Raw genomic sequence first — 19,133 nt, forward strand, 5'->3', positions numbered from 1 at the left:
AGACCACATTCAGTGCTTGGATCTTGAATTTTGGCTGATATGCAAAAATTAAAAAGAACAAGAAACGCTCTGAGAGACTCTACAGCTGTACATGTAAAAAAAAAAAAAAAAAGAAATCCCACAAATCTCTTCACATAAGAGCTGGAAGAAAAAAAATAAAAAATAAAGTCCTCAACTTAATTTACAATCCAAGATTTCCTCCTGGATCTGCATTCTGTGGAAGTCACAGAGGGGCATGACCCAATGTGTTCAGGCTAATTTCATCCTCCTTGGCCAAAGCACCTACACCCAGGAGCTCAGAAATCCTGCAGTTTAGGGAGTTGTCTCTGCCACCAGGGAGACCAGCATCTCCATAAATCCTATTTTAGCTGTGAAGACAGCTGTGGGCCCTTCAAACTGATAAGTAAAATTAATCAGAGTTTACCTGGCTAGATTTGAGGCCTACCCAAACAGTCCCAAAGTACAGTGGTAATCCTTGAGTTAAGAAGTTGGCCTGTAAATGCAGGATGGTTCCCCCAGACTCCCAAAGAGAGAGGAGAAGGAGATGTCATCAGCTGATAGAGTAAAAGAGACTTTTTTGGGGTTGGGAGAGCCCAGAGCAGCAGGAGAGGCACCATGGAAAGAATTTCCCATGAACGAAGTTGGTATATGTAATGATCTGACTAGAAATCAATGCCTGCCACCTCTTCCTGCACTGTGACTGCTGACTGCTCAGCCAGCCCCTCACTCTCCTGTCTGCTGACTTCTCAGCCAGTTGTGAACCCTCTTGCTACTCAATTTTGCTTTTATTGGAAATAGGGTATGATCTATGCATTCTCTGCTTTTAACACACATACTAATTTCTTTACATAATGGGGACTCAGCAATTATTACTATTTAATTTGAATTCTTAAAAAAAGTGATTTATATTTGAGGAACACAGCTCCTGAGGCAAAGTCTTCTCATGCTACTATTAGAAAGGATATTTTAAAGTATTTGAGGAAACGCACCTTCTCCATTTGAAAACAGTAGAAAGTGAAGCTTTATGTCACCTTAACCTGTAAGTGAACAGACCTGAATTATTTGAGTACATTTCATAAATATCTTGAAAATAAAATAACCTCCTGAATAGTATTTTGGAAGCTAGAGGAAATATCTGAATTGTAGAAATATACACTTAGTTTCAGTGACTGAGAATCAACTCTTCCACTAATATATACACACACACACACACACACACACACACACACACACACACACACACAGAGAGAGAGAGAGAGAGAGAGAGAGAGAGAGAGAGAGAGAGAGAGAGAGAGAGATTTTGTTCCTTCTTTACCTTTAAAGGTGTGTCCTTCGTCATAAAAGAGAGCTGTGTGGTAGGATTCCTTAGCTGTTTGTCTTGACTACCTTCTAGTCTTTCCTGTCTTGTGTATTGTAACTACATAAATTTGTATCTTTTCATGGGGGAGAGGTGAACACTTCTCTACTGCGTCTTCCTTCCCAAGCTGTCCTTGGCACATCAATCCTTAGGGATGGGTCCGAGGTTCTCAAACCATAGCATTGTCAGCATTAGAGTTCTGCCCCCTCACCCCACACTTGTCACTTACAGATTGTGAATATTGTTTACATGACAGGATTCAGAACATCAAAGAGACAAGCCTCTGGATGTGTCTGTCATTTTCCAGATTAATTAGGTGGGAAATCCCACCCTAAATGTGAGTCACAGTTCCATGAGCTGGGGCCTTGAACCCAATCAAAAGGAGAAAGCAAGCTGAAGGTAAGCATCCATAACTTTATGCCTCCTGGCTGTGGGTGCCATGTGCAGTCACTCTGGCTCCTGCTGCCCATGTCTTCCCCGCCTCAGCATCCTATCTCCTGCTGCCTTTGCCAGTAGAACAGGGTAACATCTGGAAGCAGACTCTGAAAGCCACAGGGAAAAGCCAGTAAGCATCCTTCCTTCATGGCTTCTGCTTTAGTTCCTACCCCTAAGTTCCTGCCTTGAGTTCCTGCTCTGATTTTTCTCTATGATGAACTATAAATTGTAAACTGAAATAAGTCCTTTCTTTTCCAAGTTGCTTTTGATCATGGTGTTTTATCACATCCTAACTAAGAAATCTTAACTGAGAAGAACTGGATTCTCCCTATCATGTAATCCTCATTTCAAACATCAAATAGAGGTGTCTTTGTTTGTGATATGAAGATGTAGTATATTTAATTTTTTGTTATTTTTATTGGATATTTTATTTATTTACAATACAGATGATATCCTCTTTCCCAATTTCCTCTCCCTAGAACCCCCTATCCCAACCTCCTCCTCCTTTAAGCTTTTATACCATTTTGATTACATGCATGTATTAAGGTCAGTTCTTGGTTGAGGGTCTAGCAATACAATAGATGCAAATAGTCAAGGAACGAGGAATACAATAAACACAAATAGTCAAAGAAAAAGCAAGGCATTAAACCCAATTATGTGAACACTCCTATGATCACTGTTTCTAAAGGCTTATCAGGATGACCAAAGTATCTGAGCCTACTTCCTTGTACTAGCCCAAGGTCATTTTCATGTCTGAAGCCTACTTCCTTGTTCTAGCCTAACATTTAGAGTCCTGTCTGAAATTACTTCTTTGTTCTAGCCTAAGATTTAGATTCCTACCTGAAATTACTTCTTTGTTCTAACCTAATGTCAGATTCCTGCCTGAAGCCTACTTCCTTGTCCTTGGCCAATGTCATATTCTTGCCAAGCAGCCCCAAAGGCTCTCTGCCTCTCCCACCCCCTTTTTTATTTCATTAAAAAGACTGTTTTGAGCCTGCTTTAGGTCATTCTGACAAGAACCCTTCCTTATCATGGAATATGCATTATCAAAAGCAATGCACTTCTGTCTTAGGTTGGTAAGGCTCTGAAGAATCTGACCTGTCCTTGGCTTGCCAGTCTGTTAATTTAATAACTCTGTCTGGAGGTGTAGTATATTTATTTGCAAGTTGCTGACAAGGCTAAATGTGGCTGTTGGTCATCCTAAATCAAGTTGGTAAAAACTTCTTTAGACAACTGGAGAGATGTCTTGGCAGTTAAGAGTATGTACTGCTCTCCCAGGGGAGACAAGTTCAATTTCCAGCAACTGTGTCAGGTGGCTCACAACCACCTATAGCTCTGGCTCCTGAGGGATCCAGCTTCTCTGGCTTGTGTGGTAACCTACACTCACTTGCACATACATATACATAGACACATACACCGAATTTACAATATTTTTAAAAAAAAATCTCAAAAAAGAAGGCTTCAGGAGATACATTGTAGTTTTGTTGTTATTTGTTTGTTTTAAATAGACAAATCAGATTCTGAATACTTGGTCCAGATATTTGAAAACTCATCTCAAATTCTACAAATGAGCCTTTCTGGAGAGCCAGGTTTTCCTTTTAGGTGACTGTTCTGAATGAGATGCCTGATTTGTTTTTTTAGATTATGTTAGCACTAAAAACTAAAGATGTCCCAGAGGCAGCCACGTAGATAAGGAAAGAACACATCTTCACTGAGCAACTGTAGGATACAATGGAAGGTCACGAGGGCCAACTTACATGTACACAAAATGCCACTGATGTGGATATCTTGTAGGAATCAGATAAAACATAGCTGGACACTGTGTGTGTGTGTGTGTGTGTGTGTGTGTGTGTGTGTGTGTGTGTGTGTGTGTGTGTATGCATGTTTGTGTGTGTTGGAAGCTATGAATCAACATAAAATAGCTGATACTGAATGTCCTGGGCTCCCAGAGGTAGAATAACGTAATCTGCTATATAACTGTTTTTGGTAGAGTACCACTGTTGCTGTTGTGTGATTCTGTATAAATATGCCCTTGAATCAAGAGCATTTGCCTCTGCCTTCAGCAGCTTGTCTATGGACCTGTCTGTAGTACTGTGTACCTATTGTCATGCAGCTGAGCGCTGCCTGCCTGTGTGCCCGTGTTTGGAGTAAATAAAGTGTGTCTCATCTGACTGTGAACCCTCAAAATATCTTCAACCTCCTGGCCTCCCATGATTCTCCTCCTTCTCTGCCACCAGGGTATGGACCTCACAGTAGCTTTTGTCCCATTCACAGGTTTTCAGTAAGGCTGCCCTCCACTGACTTTGAGCCATTAGTGGAGAAGAGATGGAATCAAGGGCAAGACAGTGTCCTCTGCATAGAAGATCTTTAACTCTCAGCTTTCCTTTCCTTTAAAAAAAAAAATACATGTATTTGTTTGTTGAGTGTGTGTATGTGAGGGAGGGGGGACTTTGCTGGGGCTCACCCTAGATCCCACTCCCATAAACAAATCTAGTCCAGACAATTAAATTACTAGAGCTCAGAACAGGACCCTCAGAGGACAGCATGTCAGCCTACCCAGTGCTTTGTTTGCACTAAAGAACTACGGTCTCTACAATCTCATGCCCACTTATCTCTTGCCTTTGTCCCATAAACAGCAACAAAAATGAATTAGGGGGCTGGATAAGTGGCTCAGTGGTTAAGAACATGTGCTGCTCCTGTAGAGGACTCAGGTTCAATTCTCAGTACCCACATTTTGTGTCACACTCATCTATAAATCCAGGTCCAGTGTATCCTATACCTTCTTCAGACCTCTATGGCACCAGGAATGCATGAAGTGCACAAACATTCTGTAGGTAAGCACTCTTACACATAAAATAAAACTATAGGAGTGCCTGATAGAGTTGGAACAAATGTTTGTCAATAAGGAAAAGAAAGTTTAGAGAGGTTCTGATATTTCCTGAGTATTAGATAGGCACAGAAAAGGTTGTAGACACCATTTATTATATGAGAAACAAGGAGAAGGAGGAAGAGAAAGAGGAGGAAGAAGAGGAGGAAGAGGAAAAAAAGGAGGAAGGAGGGAAGGAGGGAAAGAGAAGGGGAGAAAGAGGAGGAGGAAAAAGAGGAGGGAGAGGAAGAGGAAGAGGAGGAGGTGGTCATATGTATCTCATGGAACTAGTTCTGTGAGATCTTAGAAAAGAAGGGCAAAGATCAAAAGACAGCAAATCATCAAAAGTGTGTATGAATTGGAGTTGTCTTTCCAGACAGTGGGAACAGGGAAGCCAATGACATGCTTGCTTGAATCAAGCCAACATCAAGGGCACTGTCACCAGGTGCTGGCTCTTCATCTCTTGGAGTGGGAAGAAAAAAGCTTTATCATGTTAGCCAGTTTGCCTTCTCTCTGCACCCTTTGTGTAATGTGGGAGTAAGATTTCTCCTCTTCTCTGAAACCAATGACATTTCTAGACTTCAGTTTCCCTTTCTAGTAACACAGCTACTAACACAGAGAGCTAATCCATCCTAGGTTCTTGTATATGCAAATTTAACACAATTGTAGATTAGCTACTACTAATTAAGTTTGGGACATTCTTTTTTAAAAGTCCTACATCACAAACCAGGCAGTGCATTCCTTTAATCCCAGCACATGGAAGGCAGAGGCAGGGGATTGATTGAGGCCAGCCTGGTCTACAAAGTGAATTCCTCGGCAGACAAAGCTACACAGAGAAACCCTGTCTTGGAGGAGGAAAAAAGTCCCAGATTACACATAGCAACATTGTTTAGCTCACCAAGGACCAAGAGGAGCATCTCTGGAGACTACTCTCCATCCGAGACCCATTCCTATATCCACAGAGCACACAGGATAGTGGGAAACCTGCAAAACTGAAGCAACTAGCAACATTTTCTATGCAGAGTCCTTACCATAAACTGGCTTACCTTGATGAATCGCACAATTCTAAGTACAAGCAAGGTAGTGTTTCCTGTGTTGGTGCCTCAGTAGCCCAAAGAAGTAGAAATTATTTGTTCAGTATTTAAAATGGAAAACTGAGAAATAAGCACTGAATCATTTTGTCAGTCCATCAAACAATTTCTTCTTTACAGATGGCCTCATTCACTAGACCATACCAACTTTTTATACATCTGTCTGTCTGTCTGTCTGTCTGTCTCTATCTGTCTATCTTTATCTTGATTTATCTGTCTGTAATCTATCATCTATCATAGATCATGTCATATCATATATTTATCTCTATGTACTATCTCTATCCATCATCTATCTGTCTATGTATGTATGTATGTATGTATGTATGTATGTATGTACCTATCTATCTGTCTGTCTGTCTGTCTGTCTGTCTGTCTGTCTGTCTGTCTATCTGTCTATCTGTAGTGTGAGGGGATCATGTTACAGGACAACTTGGCTCTTTCCTTCTCTCACATGGGTCTGGGGCTGTATCCAGGTCTTCATGGAAAGCACCTTTACCTGCTGAGCAGTCTTTCTACCTCATTGTTTTGTTGTTTTTTTCCCCCAATACTCTTCTATCTCTCCTGACAATCCATATGCACACACTCAACATTTAAGAAGTAGCACTAGTGGACTGATTAAACCTTTCGTGTCTTCTTTGGAAGGTGGTGTAACCTAGCCTCAGTCAGCCCCCTACACTAAAGGTATAAAGTTATTAGAATGAGGATGCAACCTCATTTTGTATACTTTAAACTCCAGACCTTATTCTGTATTTAAGCTGGTGAAGCTGGGTGTGTTGGATTAGATTTTTATTCTCATTGCTTCAGGTTAAAATTTCTGTCTTATAATTTCAATGATTTTACTTCTTCAGTAGGACTTATTTGAAATACCTAACCTCAGTGACCCATGGCCACTTGTTGCAGGCTGTCAAACCTCTGACCTGGAGGTTGAAATGTGTTCAATAATCCAAAATTGTGTAATAGTTCTTAGTAGCTGTGCTTTGGTGATATTTTTAAATGAAAAATTTTTGCAACAACAGAAAAGAAACAGTACATATTTACCTGAATTAATAAAAATAAAAGACTGGACCTGGTGGTATGTGTTTAGACTCTCAGCACTCCAGAGGCTGAGGCAGGAGGATCATGAATTGCAGGACTGGACTAGAAAATTCAAGGTCACCTATGGTCAAGAAAAGGAGAGAAAGCATCTGGCAGAATGTTCCACTTTAAAAACACTATTACTCTCCAAAAAGGGTTTATCAACAAGGAGAAGAAAATACAGTACTGTTTTTGGAAAGCTATGTGTCATTTTCCATTTACAGGGAAACAGCTAAGCATCTGTCACACATTTATTTCATGCCTTGGTCCTCTTCATCCAGGAAGGACTCAAGGGTGTCACAGAACTGAAAACACAGGAAAAGAGAAGACTTTTAACAGAATGTGAGGTTTTAGTTTCCTATTCAGACTTTATGTGGTAGTGATTCTGCAAAATTCTTCAAGTGTCAAAAATTTAAAGTGATAGCTTACTCTTCTCTGTCTCTGAATGGCTCCTGTCCTGCGATCTAGCCAAAGACACAGTTGGACAGTGAGGGAGCACAAGAAGTGGGTGTCTCCTGGTTGTCTTTCCTGATCCTTTTCTTTTTTTCATTTTAATTTTTAATGTGGTATGAGTCTTTTGCCGTGTGTGTGTGTGTGTGTGTGTGTGTGTGTGCGCGCGCGCGTGCGCGCACGTGTGCCCATGTGCAAGCACAATATGAATTCACCTGAGGCCAGAAGAGGGCTTTGGATCCTTGGGAACCAGTGTTAAACACAGAGCCATCTCTCTAGCCGTTATTCTTTATCTAAAAGTATATTTCAATCAGCCAGTTCTTCACCCCATATCGCACAATGAAAATATTTGTCTTACCAAGTTACTTAGGCTGGTCTTGAACTATGTCTGTAACCCACACAGGCCTTAAAGTTCCATATTCCTGCTTCTGACTCTTAAGTAGCTGAGACCACAGACCTGCACCACCAAGTCAAGCTTATATTTTAAAATAAGTCATTGATCTGGATGTGGTGGTATACTGTTGTAATGTCAATACATGGAGAGGACCAGGAGTTCAAGGAAAGGCTGGGCAGCACAAGGAGATCCTTTCTCAAAGCAACATGGTTGATATTTTATTGAAATGCCTGTTGTACAGCCTAGATTTATTTATTTTTTACTGTCCTCCTTATACCTAAAATATCACGAGAGTAGACAATCTAACCAATCTATGACAAATAAAAACAAGATGATGTCATTTCATCAGCCCTAATGACCAACTGTTCATCTGTGGTGTAATCTCCTCTCGTGTAATTTTTTAATGTGTATTATAAGGTTGAGATGATTCTGAAGACTGCTTTCCTTCTATAAGACTTCATAAACATTTGTTACAGGGAACAAAATTTCATAAAACATCACTTAAATATGTTGCATGTTGCCCATAGTACATAAACATCATTGTTTATTAAGTATCTCCCTACAGGGACTTGGTTGTATCCTACAAAATAAGTTGCAATTAAGTTTAATGTCACAAAAATATTGGATAAACACTAGAGCCTTGTTTTTTTAGACAGGAAGTGAAGCTGAGATAGATACCAACAGAATCCTGTCAAACTAAGCAACTTCTAAAGGAATGTAGAATAATGTCTTTATGGCAAGACTATGTCAGGTCTGTGGCATCACAGAAATTGTCACAGAAAGACACAAACACATTGGTCTGTGGTTTTTCAACAGGGGAGCCAAAACAATGGCATGTTAAAAAATTATAATTATTAAATTGTGTTTTTGCTTTGCTTGTAGTAGTCACACACTCTGCCCCTCCCTCCTTTCCTTCCCTCTCACTCATTCCTTTCCTCCTTCCTTCCCACCATCCCTTCCTTTCTTCCTTCCCTCCATCCCTCCCTTCCTTCCTTCCTTCCCGACCTTTTTCATCTCTATGTTCCACCAGTTATAAGCCCGCTCTGGGTTAACTCCAGTTCAGCTGAGCCCACCTCTGCTCTCTCTAGCTCCCTTCCTTCCAAGCGTCCATCTGCTGTAACAGTAAAAATATGCTGCCCGTGAAGGCGCTGACAATACTGAGGGCTCAGATGGGAAAACACATTGTAATGCATGGTAAAAATGACGCCTCAGTAATGGAGTCTGTGACTTATGAACACAGCCTGAACGTCCCATGTGCCCAAGAGCCTGTTACTTGTGACAAAAAAGGACTACTTGGATCGAATTAAACACGAGTAAAACATCTTCTTTGCAATATAACTTAAATATTTTCATGAGTTATTAAGTCGCATTTTCTAAATTTTTTTGCTAATTTTATAAAATGCCTTTCGATATGGCATTCTCTGCGTGGCATTCTTTACCAAATGTCTCTGTAAAACACAAGTACAGTTCAACGAGGCTTTATTTTCTGCATAATGATATGTGAACGTGTCATGTGACTTGCGTAGATCATGGGAAACTATTATGGATTAAAACACAGAATTTGAATTTCATGGACCGTGCTAAAATTGAGTAAAATTGCATTTGGATGCAAGGAGGGAAGAGTGACATGTGGCTTGAATTTTCTTCAAGACACACGAAGGCAGGGGTTGGGAGGGGAGGTGCTTAGGACAGAGTATATCTGGACTTCTGCCAAACTTGTGCCATTTAAACAATGGTTTAAACTGAATTCAAAACCCAAGCAGAACCCTTCAATCAACCCCAAAGGGTTCGAGGTAGTCCTTGAACTTGAGCTTGGAAAGATAATATGAATGGAAATACTTTGAATGGGCAACAAGGTTAAGTTGAGCTCAAAGAGACTGTTTTGCCCTCCAGAATTCAAGGACTCACCATCTGCATTTAGATCCCCACTCTGCCCTTAAACCCTGGTTAGCCCTGGTTTTTGTCATTATTTTCTAGTGTCCCATTTCAACACTAACTCTGATCTGCTTTGCCCCCTGCCCCCTGCCCCCTGTGCAGAACTACTCACAGACACAGCAATCTTGTCACAAACACTACCACCCAAGTCAGGACCGAGCATGTTCCAGAACTCTCCTCGGCTCCAGTGAGGAATGAAGATGCTTTCCCGTGGAAGCTCTCTATTATCCTGTGTGCTTTAGGACTGGCCTTTTGGGCAGGTGAATGGAATTTAAGGGGAGGCTGTGATGGCCCATGACCCTTCTCCTGAGATCTATTTCCATGTTCTCCTCTGGCTACTGTACTGGTGCCAAGCTGGCAAACATCACCTCTGAGCCCCAGGAGGATACGTGTTGATTAGCCTTCCTTCCTATCCTCCCGGTACAAAGATGCTTGGATTCCTGTGCATGCAACTAGTTGTCCTCCCTGGCTGGACCAATGCCAGATTACTTGAGCTAATTGACCACAAGCCAGCCTAGCTGACAGACTTCCTAAGTGCCAGATGCCAACTGTGCCAACGGGCCCTTGCAGGAGGGAGGGCCTGCTTTCCTTTAGACCATAACTAAATGGGGCTTCATTTCCTCTCAGCATTTACTCTGTATTTTTTAGGGGAATAACGCAAAATCAATTGGTCCAAGTTCTTTTCTTTCTGTCCGTAAGGACAGCCACACCAACCTCCTCTCCTTTGCTGCACTTTTTCACTTTGTAAGGGGTGCTGTTGGTTCAGCTAAGTCGGAGCATGGGCTGAAACATTGCAGCCAGTGTTTACCACCTTGGCACCTGAGTGTTCTGTCCCCAGTGCCTGTGTCTCTACACCTGTGACCCAAGAAGGTTAGGCATTAGTGTTTCTTCTTTCGTCCCACTTATGTCTCAAGTTAGTTTTCTGTTTTCTAATATATAAAGGGCAGCTGCCTTTGAGCTCAAATAACACCCCACACCCTACTGAGAGCTACTTCAGAACTGTAGTTAACTATTATCCGAATACCAGCTTCAGTGACTTATATAAATTCAATGTTTTGATAGTGGCCAGATGCCTAACAACACGTTTAAAATCAACACAGGAGGCTTTAAGCAGGCCTGTTTTGGCACATGACTCTAATAATCTGATCCTCATGACAAGCAAGGGGCTGAGTCATGGACACTGTTCTAGTGTCCCAGAGATGTATCACCAATATTCAGCCAGGTTCCGGGCTTGGCAATACCAGCAGCATCTGCTCATTGCCTTTATAGCGTAGTAGTCAAATCCCATCTGAGCTGAGTTGGAAAGTCTGGGATTAGGGTCAGTGTTTAGCTGGGGACCCCCCTCTCCTGTAGCATCACGTCATGCACAGCTTCTTTGGGACACCAGAATTCTTTCTGAAACGAGAACTTGACACAATCGTGCTGTAGTTCACTTTGTCTTCCCACAGCTTGCTCTTTTGGTTTTTTTTTTGTTGTTGTTGTTGTTTTGTTTTTTAAATTAAATGTTTTGAAAATGAAATTTCTCCGCTGAAGTAGAAAGGTTTTCCCGGCAAAGGCCGGTTATAGGAAGGGTCCTAGAAATGGTGAAGGTCTACTACTTGTCTGCTTCCTTCTGGGGGCAGAGACGTACAAGGTCCCAGAAGTGGGACTCTAGACACCATTAAAAAGTACCAGGAACCACTCTGGCTGATCCCAAAGCAAGAGAGAATCTTTTCTTATGGAAACTGTTGGGAGTGACTCTTTCTTCGAGTCAAATGTCTACAGACCCCTAAAGTAGGTACCCAGCGGGTCTTCAGGCTCCAACTAATTGGAAAGCGGGCAGAAAAGCCAGGCTCAAAAATCTCTCCTAATCTCTGACTCCCATATCCGTGTGTCCCTGGACATTTTTTCTCTTTCTCCTACCTAACACTAGTGAAGTGGAAAACCCACAAGGAGAGCTAAGGTGTGTCAAAACGTAGTGACACACTGGAATGAGATTTGTTTTAAAGGAGGAGGGGGTGGGATGGGCGCAAACACCTCTGTTTCTAAAGGGTCTAACCCAAACGCATCCCAGTGATCTTGCTGTGAGTATGAGTAACTCTTTTTGTCTCTTTATGTTCTTCTAATGAAAGATCTATCGGAGGAATTTCTTAGGCTTGAAGCGTATAGAAAAACTGGCTTTCAGTGGAACATTGCTGGAGGAAAGAGGGAGGCGGGAAGGAGCCTGCACAGAAGCCCTCAACTCTATCCCCACCCCAACATGTAAAGGGCCTCTCACCCGCTCTCCCCGCATCTGCCCTGAACCTGGAGTCCTGGCCTTGGGTGCCAGGCTGCCAGCGGTTGGCAGTTGGAGGTCCAAGAACTTCCTGTCTCCTCTCTGTTCCAAGTCTGTAAAAGCAGTCACCCGACCACCAGCAGACTTCACCCCCTTCCCTGTGTTGGGTAAGCAACAGGTCTGCCAGAACAGTGGGTGGCAGTGGACTTCCCACCCACTTAGCATTTACTACGAAGGCAGTGCCAGTGCCAGCTGCTTCCAACCAAGCTGCTCTGGGCCAGCCCTAATCCAGCCCCACACCTGCTCCATAGGCACCTTGCCTGACCCGCCTGTCCTTGACAACTTCTGAAAGGGTTACCGATTGGTGGTGAAAGGAAAATATTACTGTTGCGGGATTTTTTTTTAATCAATTTAGACTCTAATGTTGACGGAATGAAGTTCAGTTAGGAAAGTAGAGATAAGAGAACTGATGAACGAACGAATCGGGCAAAGAAGGCTGTCCCTAGAGATGGCTCGCCGCCGTTGACCTCACGCTTCTTAAGTCTCCGAAGTTAAATTAAGAACTAAGAGAAGATGTTCAACCGTGCCCTCGTCTCCTAAGAAGAGAAGACCTTAACACGGCACTGGTATATCCAGAGAGACGTTTTAATGAACACCTGGCACAACACCGGCAAACAGGAACGAAGCCACAACGCGAACGCAGAATGGACACAGGCCACACAGGGCTAGGAGCCAGGGCCACTCCCGCACCCCTCTCTAAGTTTGTTGCTAGTAAAGCGCCGTTCCTGGCTCTCAATACCCCGGGAAGGGCAACAGTGAATTTATTCACAAACTGCAATTGAAGAATTCGCCTGAAAAGACACGCAGCGAGCAAAGGTGATGCCTCCGCATTTGTGCTACAGGAGGTGGGAAACGGACAGCCACCCAAACACATACCCCCACCCCTGGCGCGAGCCCCTCTCCTCCAAGAGACAAGGCTTCCTAGCACTAATCGGGTAGGGGAACAAAATTCCGTGGTACAAGTGACAAGTGACTTTTTTTTTTAAAGTCCAAATGGAACTGGTCGTGGGAATGAACTGTGTTCTCAGGCTTCACAACGGATTCTCATCCGATTGATACACAGAGGAGTCGCAGGTGGAAAGTCGCCTTTATTGTCTCTCTCTGGGGGCTCCCCAAACTTTACTTTTGGAATCTGGAGCTTTGCTCTTTAAGCCGCCGCCTTTCACTTTTGTGCGAACTAATTACTTTAGCTGTTGCTACTATCCTCCTCGACCTCGGGTCACAGTCACGAAATGTAACCGTTTCTCAAAGATCCCACTGACCGCCACCGCCCCCCCGCATTTCCCCCCAATCACAGCGACTTTATTCCTGGCGTCGTTTTCTTGTCCATTTTTCTGACCACGGAAATATCTAGACAAAACGTATCCTTTCCCTTACCATCTAAGGCGAGTTTTCCTTAGTAGGGAGACGGCTGCGGACTCCAGGACTCCAGCCGACTGAAGCTTGGGGTCTGAAATCCATTTCTGTCACTCTGTTGTGCTTCTCCAGGGTGAGATTGTCCAGGTCCTGCTCCAGGAAAGGGATGAACCCTACTTCCTCTTTGCCTGAAATTAGTTTTCCCTGACCACTTTTGCTCCCCCCGCCCCACCCCGTAACGTATCGATTTTTATTACAATAGAAACTCTTACCTGGAAATGGGCTTTCATTAATTAATCTGATTTACAAGATAGTATAAACACAGACACCAGGAGGTTACATTTATTCAGACCAGGGCAGCATTAGCTCAATGCCAAGTTTGTTGACCTCTCTGGGGCACCCTCTCGGTCTGGGACCTTTGTCTCAGTCTTTCGACAGGCGTCTTCTCTCCGATCGCGATCTCTCCGATTCCTAGGAATGCACCAACACCGAGTGCAAGGAGCCCCCCTTGCTGTCAGCCCTGCCGGCTGCGGTGGGCTCCAGGAGAGGGGCTGTGGGTGAGGCGGCGGCCGCACACACGGTGGAGGGAGCAGGCAGCTGCTGTGACACCGTGGGGACAGCCAACGCCGGCGGCAGCGTGGTCACGGGTGGTAGCGCAGGCGTGGGCTTGATGGGCACCGGTACAGCTGGCAGGCTCTGGTTTGCCGAGTGACACAGAGCCTTGACTGGCACCCCGAATGCCCCATACTCCGGCCCTACCGGGACCCCAGCTGCGGCGGCAGCAGCGGCGGCCGCGGCCACCGAATCCATCACGCCAACATGAGGCCACACGGAGCCGACGACATTGCCAAGCTGGCTTGGCACGGGGTAGCCCAAGTGGTGCATGACCGACGCCAAAGGCAACCCTCCAGCCTGCAGCACGCCCTTGTAGTCCCGCCCGATGATGTTCTCTATCGCGAACGGGTGTTTGAAGCCCGTGGTGGACGCGGCGGCGGCAGCGGCGGCGGCGGCGGCGGAGCCCAATCCGTAGGGTGGGAACTGAGACAGACGACCCACGCTGCCCACCGCCGCGGCCGCCGCTGCAGCCGCCGCCGCCGCCACGGCCGCCGCCTCCTGCATCTTGCCGGGATGGGACATCTGCGGAGGCTGCGACTGCGGCGGCGGCTGCTGTGAGGGCTGCGACGGGAGGTGTGGCGGCTGCGGAGCCGGAGCCGGCTGCTGGTGGAAATAGGGCACCATGTGCGGCGGCGGTGGCGGCGGCTGCGGCGGGTGGTGGTGGTGGTGATGGTGTGCGGCGTGGTGGTGATGGTGGTGGTGGTGGTGCGCGTGGTGGGGATGGTGGGGGTGCAGGTGGCCTCCGGGCCCCGTGCCGGGCGCGCCCTTGCTGTTTCCTGAGTGTAGGTGAGCGTGGTCCGCGCGCAGCACCTTGAAGCGCTTGCGGCGCCGCAGGAAGCTGCCGTTCTCGAACATGTCACCGCAGTCAGGGTGTAGCGCCCAGAAACTGCCCTTACCCGGTTGGTCGGGCCTCCGAGGGATCTTGATGAAGCAGTCGTTGAAGGAGAGGTTGTGGCGCAGGCTGTTCTGCCAGCGCTGCGTGTGCTCGCGGTAGTAGGGGAAGCGCTCCATGATGAACTTGTAGATGTCGCTCAGAGGCAGCATCTTCTCAGCCGAGTGCTGGATGGCCATGGCGGTCAGTGAGATGTATGAGTAGGGCGGCTTTTGGTCGCTGTAAGAGCTCTTCCCCGGCCGTGGCATCTTCTCAGGCTCCTCCACCTCCGTCTGGCCCTCAGCGGGCCTCAACGCCTCTCGGAAAGCCGGATCCCAGGCCTAAGTGTCCCCACTAACTCTCCACCTGCGCAAACCGGATATCCAGCCTTCTCGGTCCCCAGACTCTCTTTGCCTTGGTCCTCCTCCTTCAGGGAGCTGCCCCGGGACCCCGCAATTGGCTTTTGGGGCCAATACAGCTCTATGGTGCTCACAACTTTTGGTCTTGACCGTCGTGGACAGGCCCTCACAGTAGCCAGAGAGGCTTGCCAGCTTCACCTCGCTTTTTTTCTGAGTCTTCCTCCTCTCGAATGACCAGACTTGAACTCTAGAGCGAAAGGCTGTGGAATGAGTTTCCTTTGGGTCTCTTTTCCCTTTCTGGGTACAAAGGCAGCTCAGGTCAAACCGACTGGGCAATGGAGACTGGCTTTTTAAGCTCGAGTCCACACTAGCTGTCCCGAGGCCACTGGTGACCGGAATTTCAACGCCTTGGAAGCTGACCCGGTACTGGGTCTGTCCGCGCTGGAGTTCAAGTCTTACAGAAGGGGATAGACAGGGTAAGAAGAGAGAGAGTGTGAGTGCACTCTCCTCTCCTATCAGCTACTGTACGTACGTACCCTCTTTCTCAGGAGATCTGCAGCCAAGCTGAAGATGGGAGGCATCGAGCCGTAGGCGGTGGTTCGGAGGAAAAAAGTTTGGTGCTGTCTACAGCAGCGGCGCCTGCAGGCTCTATGGAAGGGAGGGTGCTCAGAACTCCCGGAGCTAGCCGCCGGCTGCAGGGGGCGTCTGCTTAGACAGGCTGGGACCCGGCTCGCCCGGTCCGCACAGCCGTCTGAGCTGCAGCTGCAGCTGCAGCCGCTCTGCCCCGCGGGTTTGGAGAAGAAGCGCTGCTGTGGCAGCGACGCGCTCTCCTGGCTGCGTTTTGTAATGTTCCCCGAGACGCCGAGACCCCTGCAGTTTGCGCTTCGAGACTATCACATGACCGAGGCTGAGGGACTCCGCCGCCGCCTCCACAGCCTCGTCTTTTGCTGAAGAAGGGGCAAGAAGGCACAATTCCTCGTCCCCGCCCCTTCTCCATTTCCACTGGGCACCCCGACCCTTCGCTTTCACTACTCACTTGCCAGCCCAGGCCCCAGCAGTCTGACCGCTGAGAAGCGGTCAGGGTCTGGTCGCGGGGCCTGCTCTTCCACAAGGTCTAAGACACAGCAAGGGAGCACGGCACTGCTTTCTCATCGGTCCTCTCTTTTGCATAGCTCTTTCCCATTATCCTTCAGTCTTTTCACCCTCCCTCTCCTAGTTTCCCTGTGTGCTAGCCACTAGCACACTAGGTCTCCAGTTTGGAGCAGCAGCATCTCCAGCTTTTTTTTTTTAAACAGAGATGCCCAGAGGCTGTAGGTGGAAGCCAATAAAAAGAAGAGCTGGAGAGCTGGGGCTTTTTTCTTCAACTTGGTTCAGATTTTAATTAGGCATGGGCCTACAGATTGGCCCGGTCTGCGCACCAGGTTCAAGGAGGCACGAATTGCTCTTTGCACTCCAGAACCTTGGTTTAGAGGGAAGAAAGATAACAGAGGGAGGGGATTAGGAGGCAAAAGCTTGGCGGGTGGAGAAACCCCAACACGTCTTCCTGAAATGGGTGGACAGACCGCGTGAGGTCTCTTTGGGGTGGCGATATCGGAGTCAGGGGAAGAATGAGGGGTTGGGAGCCGAGGGGGGGGGGGCGCTGTCACCTAATTGTGCAGCTACTTTCCTTACCAAGGAAGGAATATCATTAAAATCACTCAGGAAGCCAAGACGTTGATCAAGCCTTGGTGTGACCTGTAAGGGAGCAGAGGCTGAGCCAGGGGTAAAGGTCTTCCCTCTTCTTCCCCACCCCCACCCGGGCTTGGTTGCTGCACTTATCCCAGAAATGTCAGCGCCTATTCAAAGAACCTACAATCTCATTCTGGTTTGGGCTACTTTTGTCCTCAAGCGGGTAGGGAAAGAAGCATTTAGAAACAACCATTCTCTCTATTCCTGTCTCTGGGCCTCAGTTTCCGTACTTCTCCCTCCCCCCACCCCAGTTGGAAAATTTAAGAGTTCTTTCCACTTCCCTCACTTGAGAGCAGTTAAAGGCTGCAGGTGCCTCAGATTTTGATTTCTTCTTGGCTAAGCTTAAACCCCAAATCAGAAGTCTTTGGCTCAGTGGCTAGAAAAGCGGGCTCTAACCTGTAATCTTGGCTACAGGTCCAAGGAAACCAGGATTTTGGTAAGTGGTAAAATGTGTGTGTGGGTGTGCGTGCGCGCGCGTCTGTGTGTGTGTGTGTGTGTGTGTGTGTGTGTGTGTGTGTGTGTGTATTTGGTTTCTCGGTAGAGACCTGGAGTGAGGCAAGCAGGGCAGATTCTTTACCCCACCCCTCCTTTAAGTCGGCAGAGAACACTCTGGCTCCAGCTGTTTGGCCAGTTTGTCCTTCTAGGATAGGACCTATCCTAACAGACCGGTGGTAAGGTCAAGAGTTTAAGAAGATAAGGGTGTGTGTGTGTGTGTGTGTGTGTGTGTGTGTGTGTGTGTGCAGCCTCTTCGCCTGGCCTAAGAAACAAGATGTTGCACCTCACTATCATTTCATGACAGGAACTTTTCTCTCGCCCAAGAAATTTCTGCGAGATTTTTCATGAACTGCGACAGTTTGCGGAGACCAGCAGCGGAGTGACCCCGCGAAGTCCCAGAGGAATCCTAGGAAGCCCAGTTACAGTGACAGCCAGGCGGGTCACTCCTATTCCTGTTCAACCCTGCAGGCTGTGGTCTACCCCTTGTGACACCTAAGGGCAGCTATGTCTGGCGCTGAAAGGCGGTTCGGGTAAACGACTTCTTTTGTTGATGTTTCGGTGTGGCATCTCTTCCTTGGGATCCGGGACTCGAGGTGCCTCCTTTCTGGGATCAGCTGAGGACATTTCCTCCCCTGGGCTAGTGGCCTGCGGGGGGTCCGAGAACCCAGCGAAGGGAAGAAATTTTCTGGCCGTGCTCCGGCAAACCAGCCTGCAACATGAACCCTGAACCTTACAGCTGAGAGGCCAGCTCTCTTTAGAGCCGGGCAACCCGCCGCCGCCACCTAGAGTTAGTAGCCCAGGGACGCAAGACCAGGTCTGCGTCTCCAGCCTAGGCAAGCCAACAGTTTGGCGGCCAGCTCCACGCAACTTAGATAAGGCAGAGCTGGGAAGGCCGAGCGCAGCTCCGGGGGCCCCCCAAGCTGACGCGTTCAGTGTGGATTTGGCAAGGGAAGAAAAATGTTGCCCACCACCGGGCTCCTGCTGGCCTCACACGACCAAGAGAGCAGACGCATGGGACAATTAGGACCCAGAAGGGAGGGCCACTGCCACTCAGGATCCTCTGGGATTCGCAAGAGCGGTACCCAGATTCGCCGCACAGCCTGGGCAGTTGTGGTGGGGCCTGCTCTCTCTTCCCTCCTCCCCAGGTTGATTTAATTCAGGCAAATTGTGTAGGCTTGTAGGGACTGCAGCAGCAGCAGTAGCAGCAGCAGCAGCCAGAGCCGGAATGTCCATGCTCCAGCTGCCTGTAGACCTGGTTCCAGAAAAAAAAAAAGAAAAAGACCCCCTCTCCCCCGCCTCAAAGCTTGTGTAACCGCCCCAGCGCCGACCCGTTGGCTTAAGTGTCCCGCTTGCAATCTCCACCTCACTCGCCCTCTACCCACCCGGCTGCCACCCACAAACACAGCCCAATAGTCGCTGGCACTTTGTTTATCCCAGGTGCAGTTTACCCTTTAGGCAATTATTGGTGACGCTTTGCTGTTACCCGGAGTTCCAAGCTAGGCTTTATGTAATGAACTGGCTGTATGGAAGGTAGTTTTTAAAACTGCAGAAAAAGATGTGGACGTTCAGGAACGACTAATTACTCATTTTTCTCTCCTCTACGATTCTAGTCTGGGTCCTACAGACACTCTTAGCCTGGACCTAGGCTGCTGAGCCCCTCCATGCCCAGTGTGAAGAAGAGAGCAGGTTGCAAGCAAAGTGCAGGGTTAGTTAGGATCAAGGCAAACGGTCTAAGATCGGATCTCGATTTTCTTAGGATTCCTATTTACTCAGACGTTTGGAGTGTGGAAATC

The 19,133-nt window shown here is 47.1% G+C and overlaps 1 protein-coding gene across 1 annotated transcript; it reads right to left on the reverse strand.

Annotated features, from left to right (window-relative positions):
- Positions 1-13,237: 13,237 nt before the first annotated feature.
- On the reverse strand, positions 13,238-16,319 carry Foxb2 (forkhead box B2). The gene has a single exon (XM_034484823.2). The coding sequence runs from the start codon at positions 15,025-15,027 to the stop codon at positions 13,744-13,746; it is 1,284 nt and encodes a 427-aa protein (XP_034340714.1). The 5' UTR covers positions 15,028-16,319; the 3' UTR covers positions 13,238-13,743.
- Between the last annotated feature and the right edge of the window lie 2,814 nt (positions 16,320-19,133).

This window comes from Arvicanthis niloticus, chromosome 1 (assembly GCF_011762505.2).
Source record: "Arvicanthis niloticus isolate mArvNil1 chromosome 1, mArvNil1.pat.X, whole genome shotgun sequence".
Lineage (NCBI taxonomy): Eukaryota > Metazoa > Chordata > Mammalia > Rodentia > Muridae > Arvicanthis > Arvicanthis niloticus.

Coding starts and splice junctions, on each gene's coding strand:
- Foxb2 (XM_034484823.2), bottom strand. CDS start 15,027: ATGCCACGGCCGGGGAAGAGCTCTTACAGCGACCAAAAGCCGCCCTAC.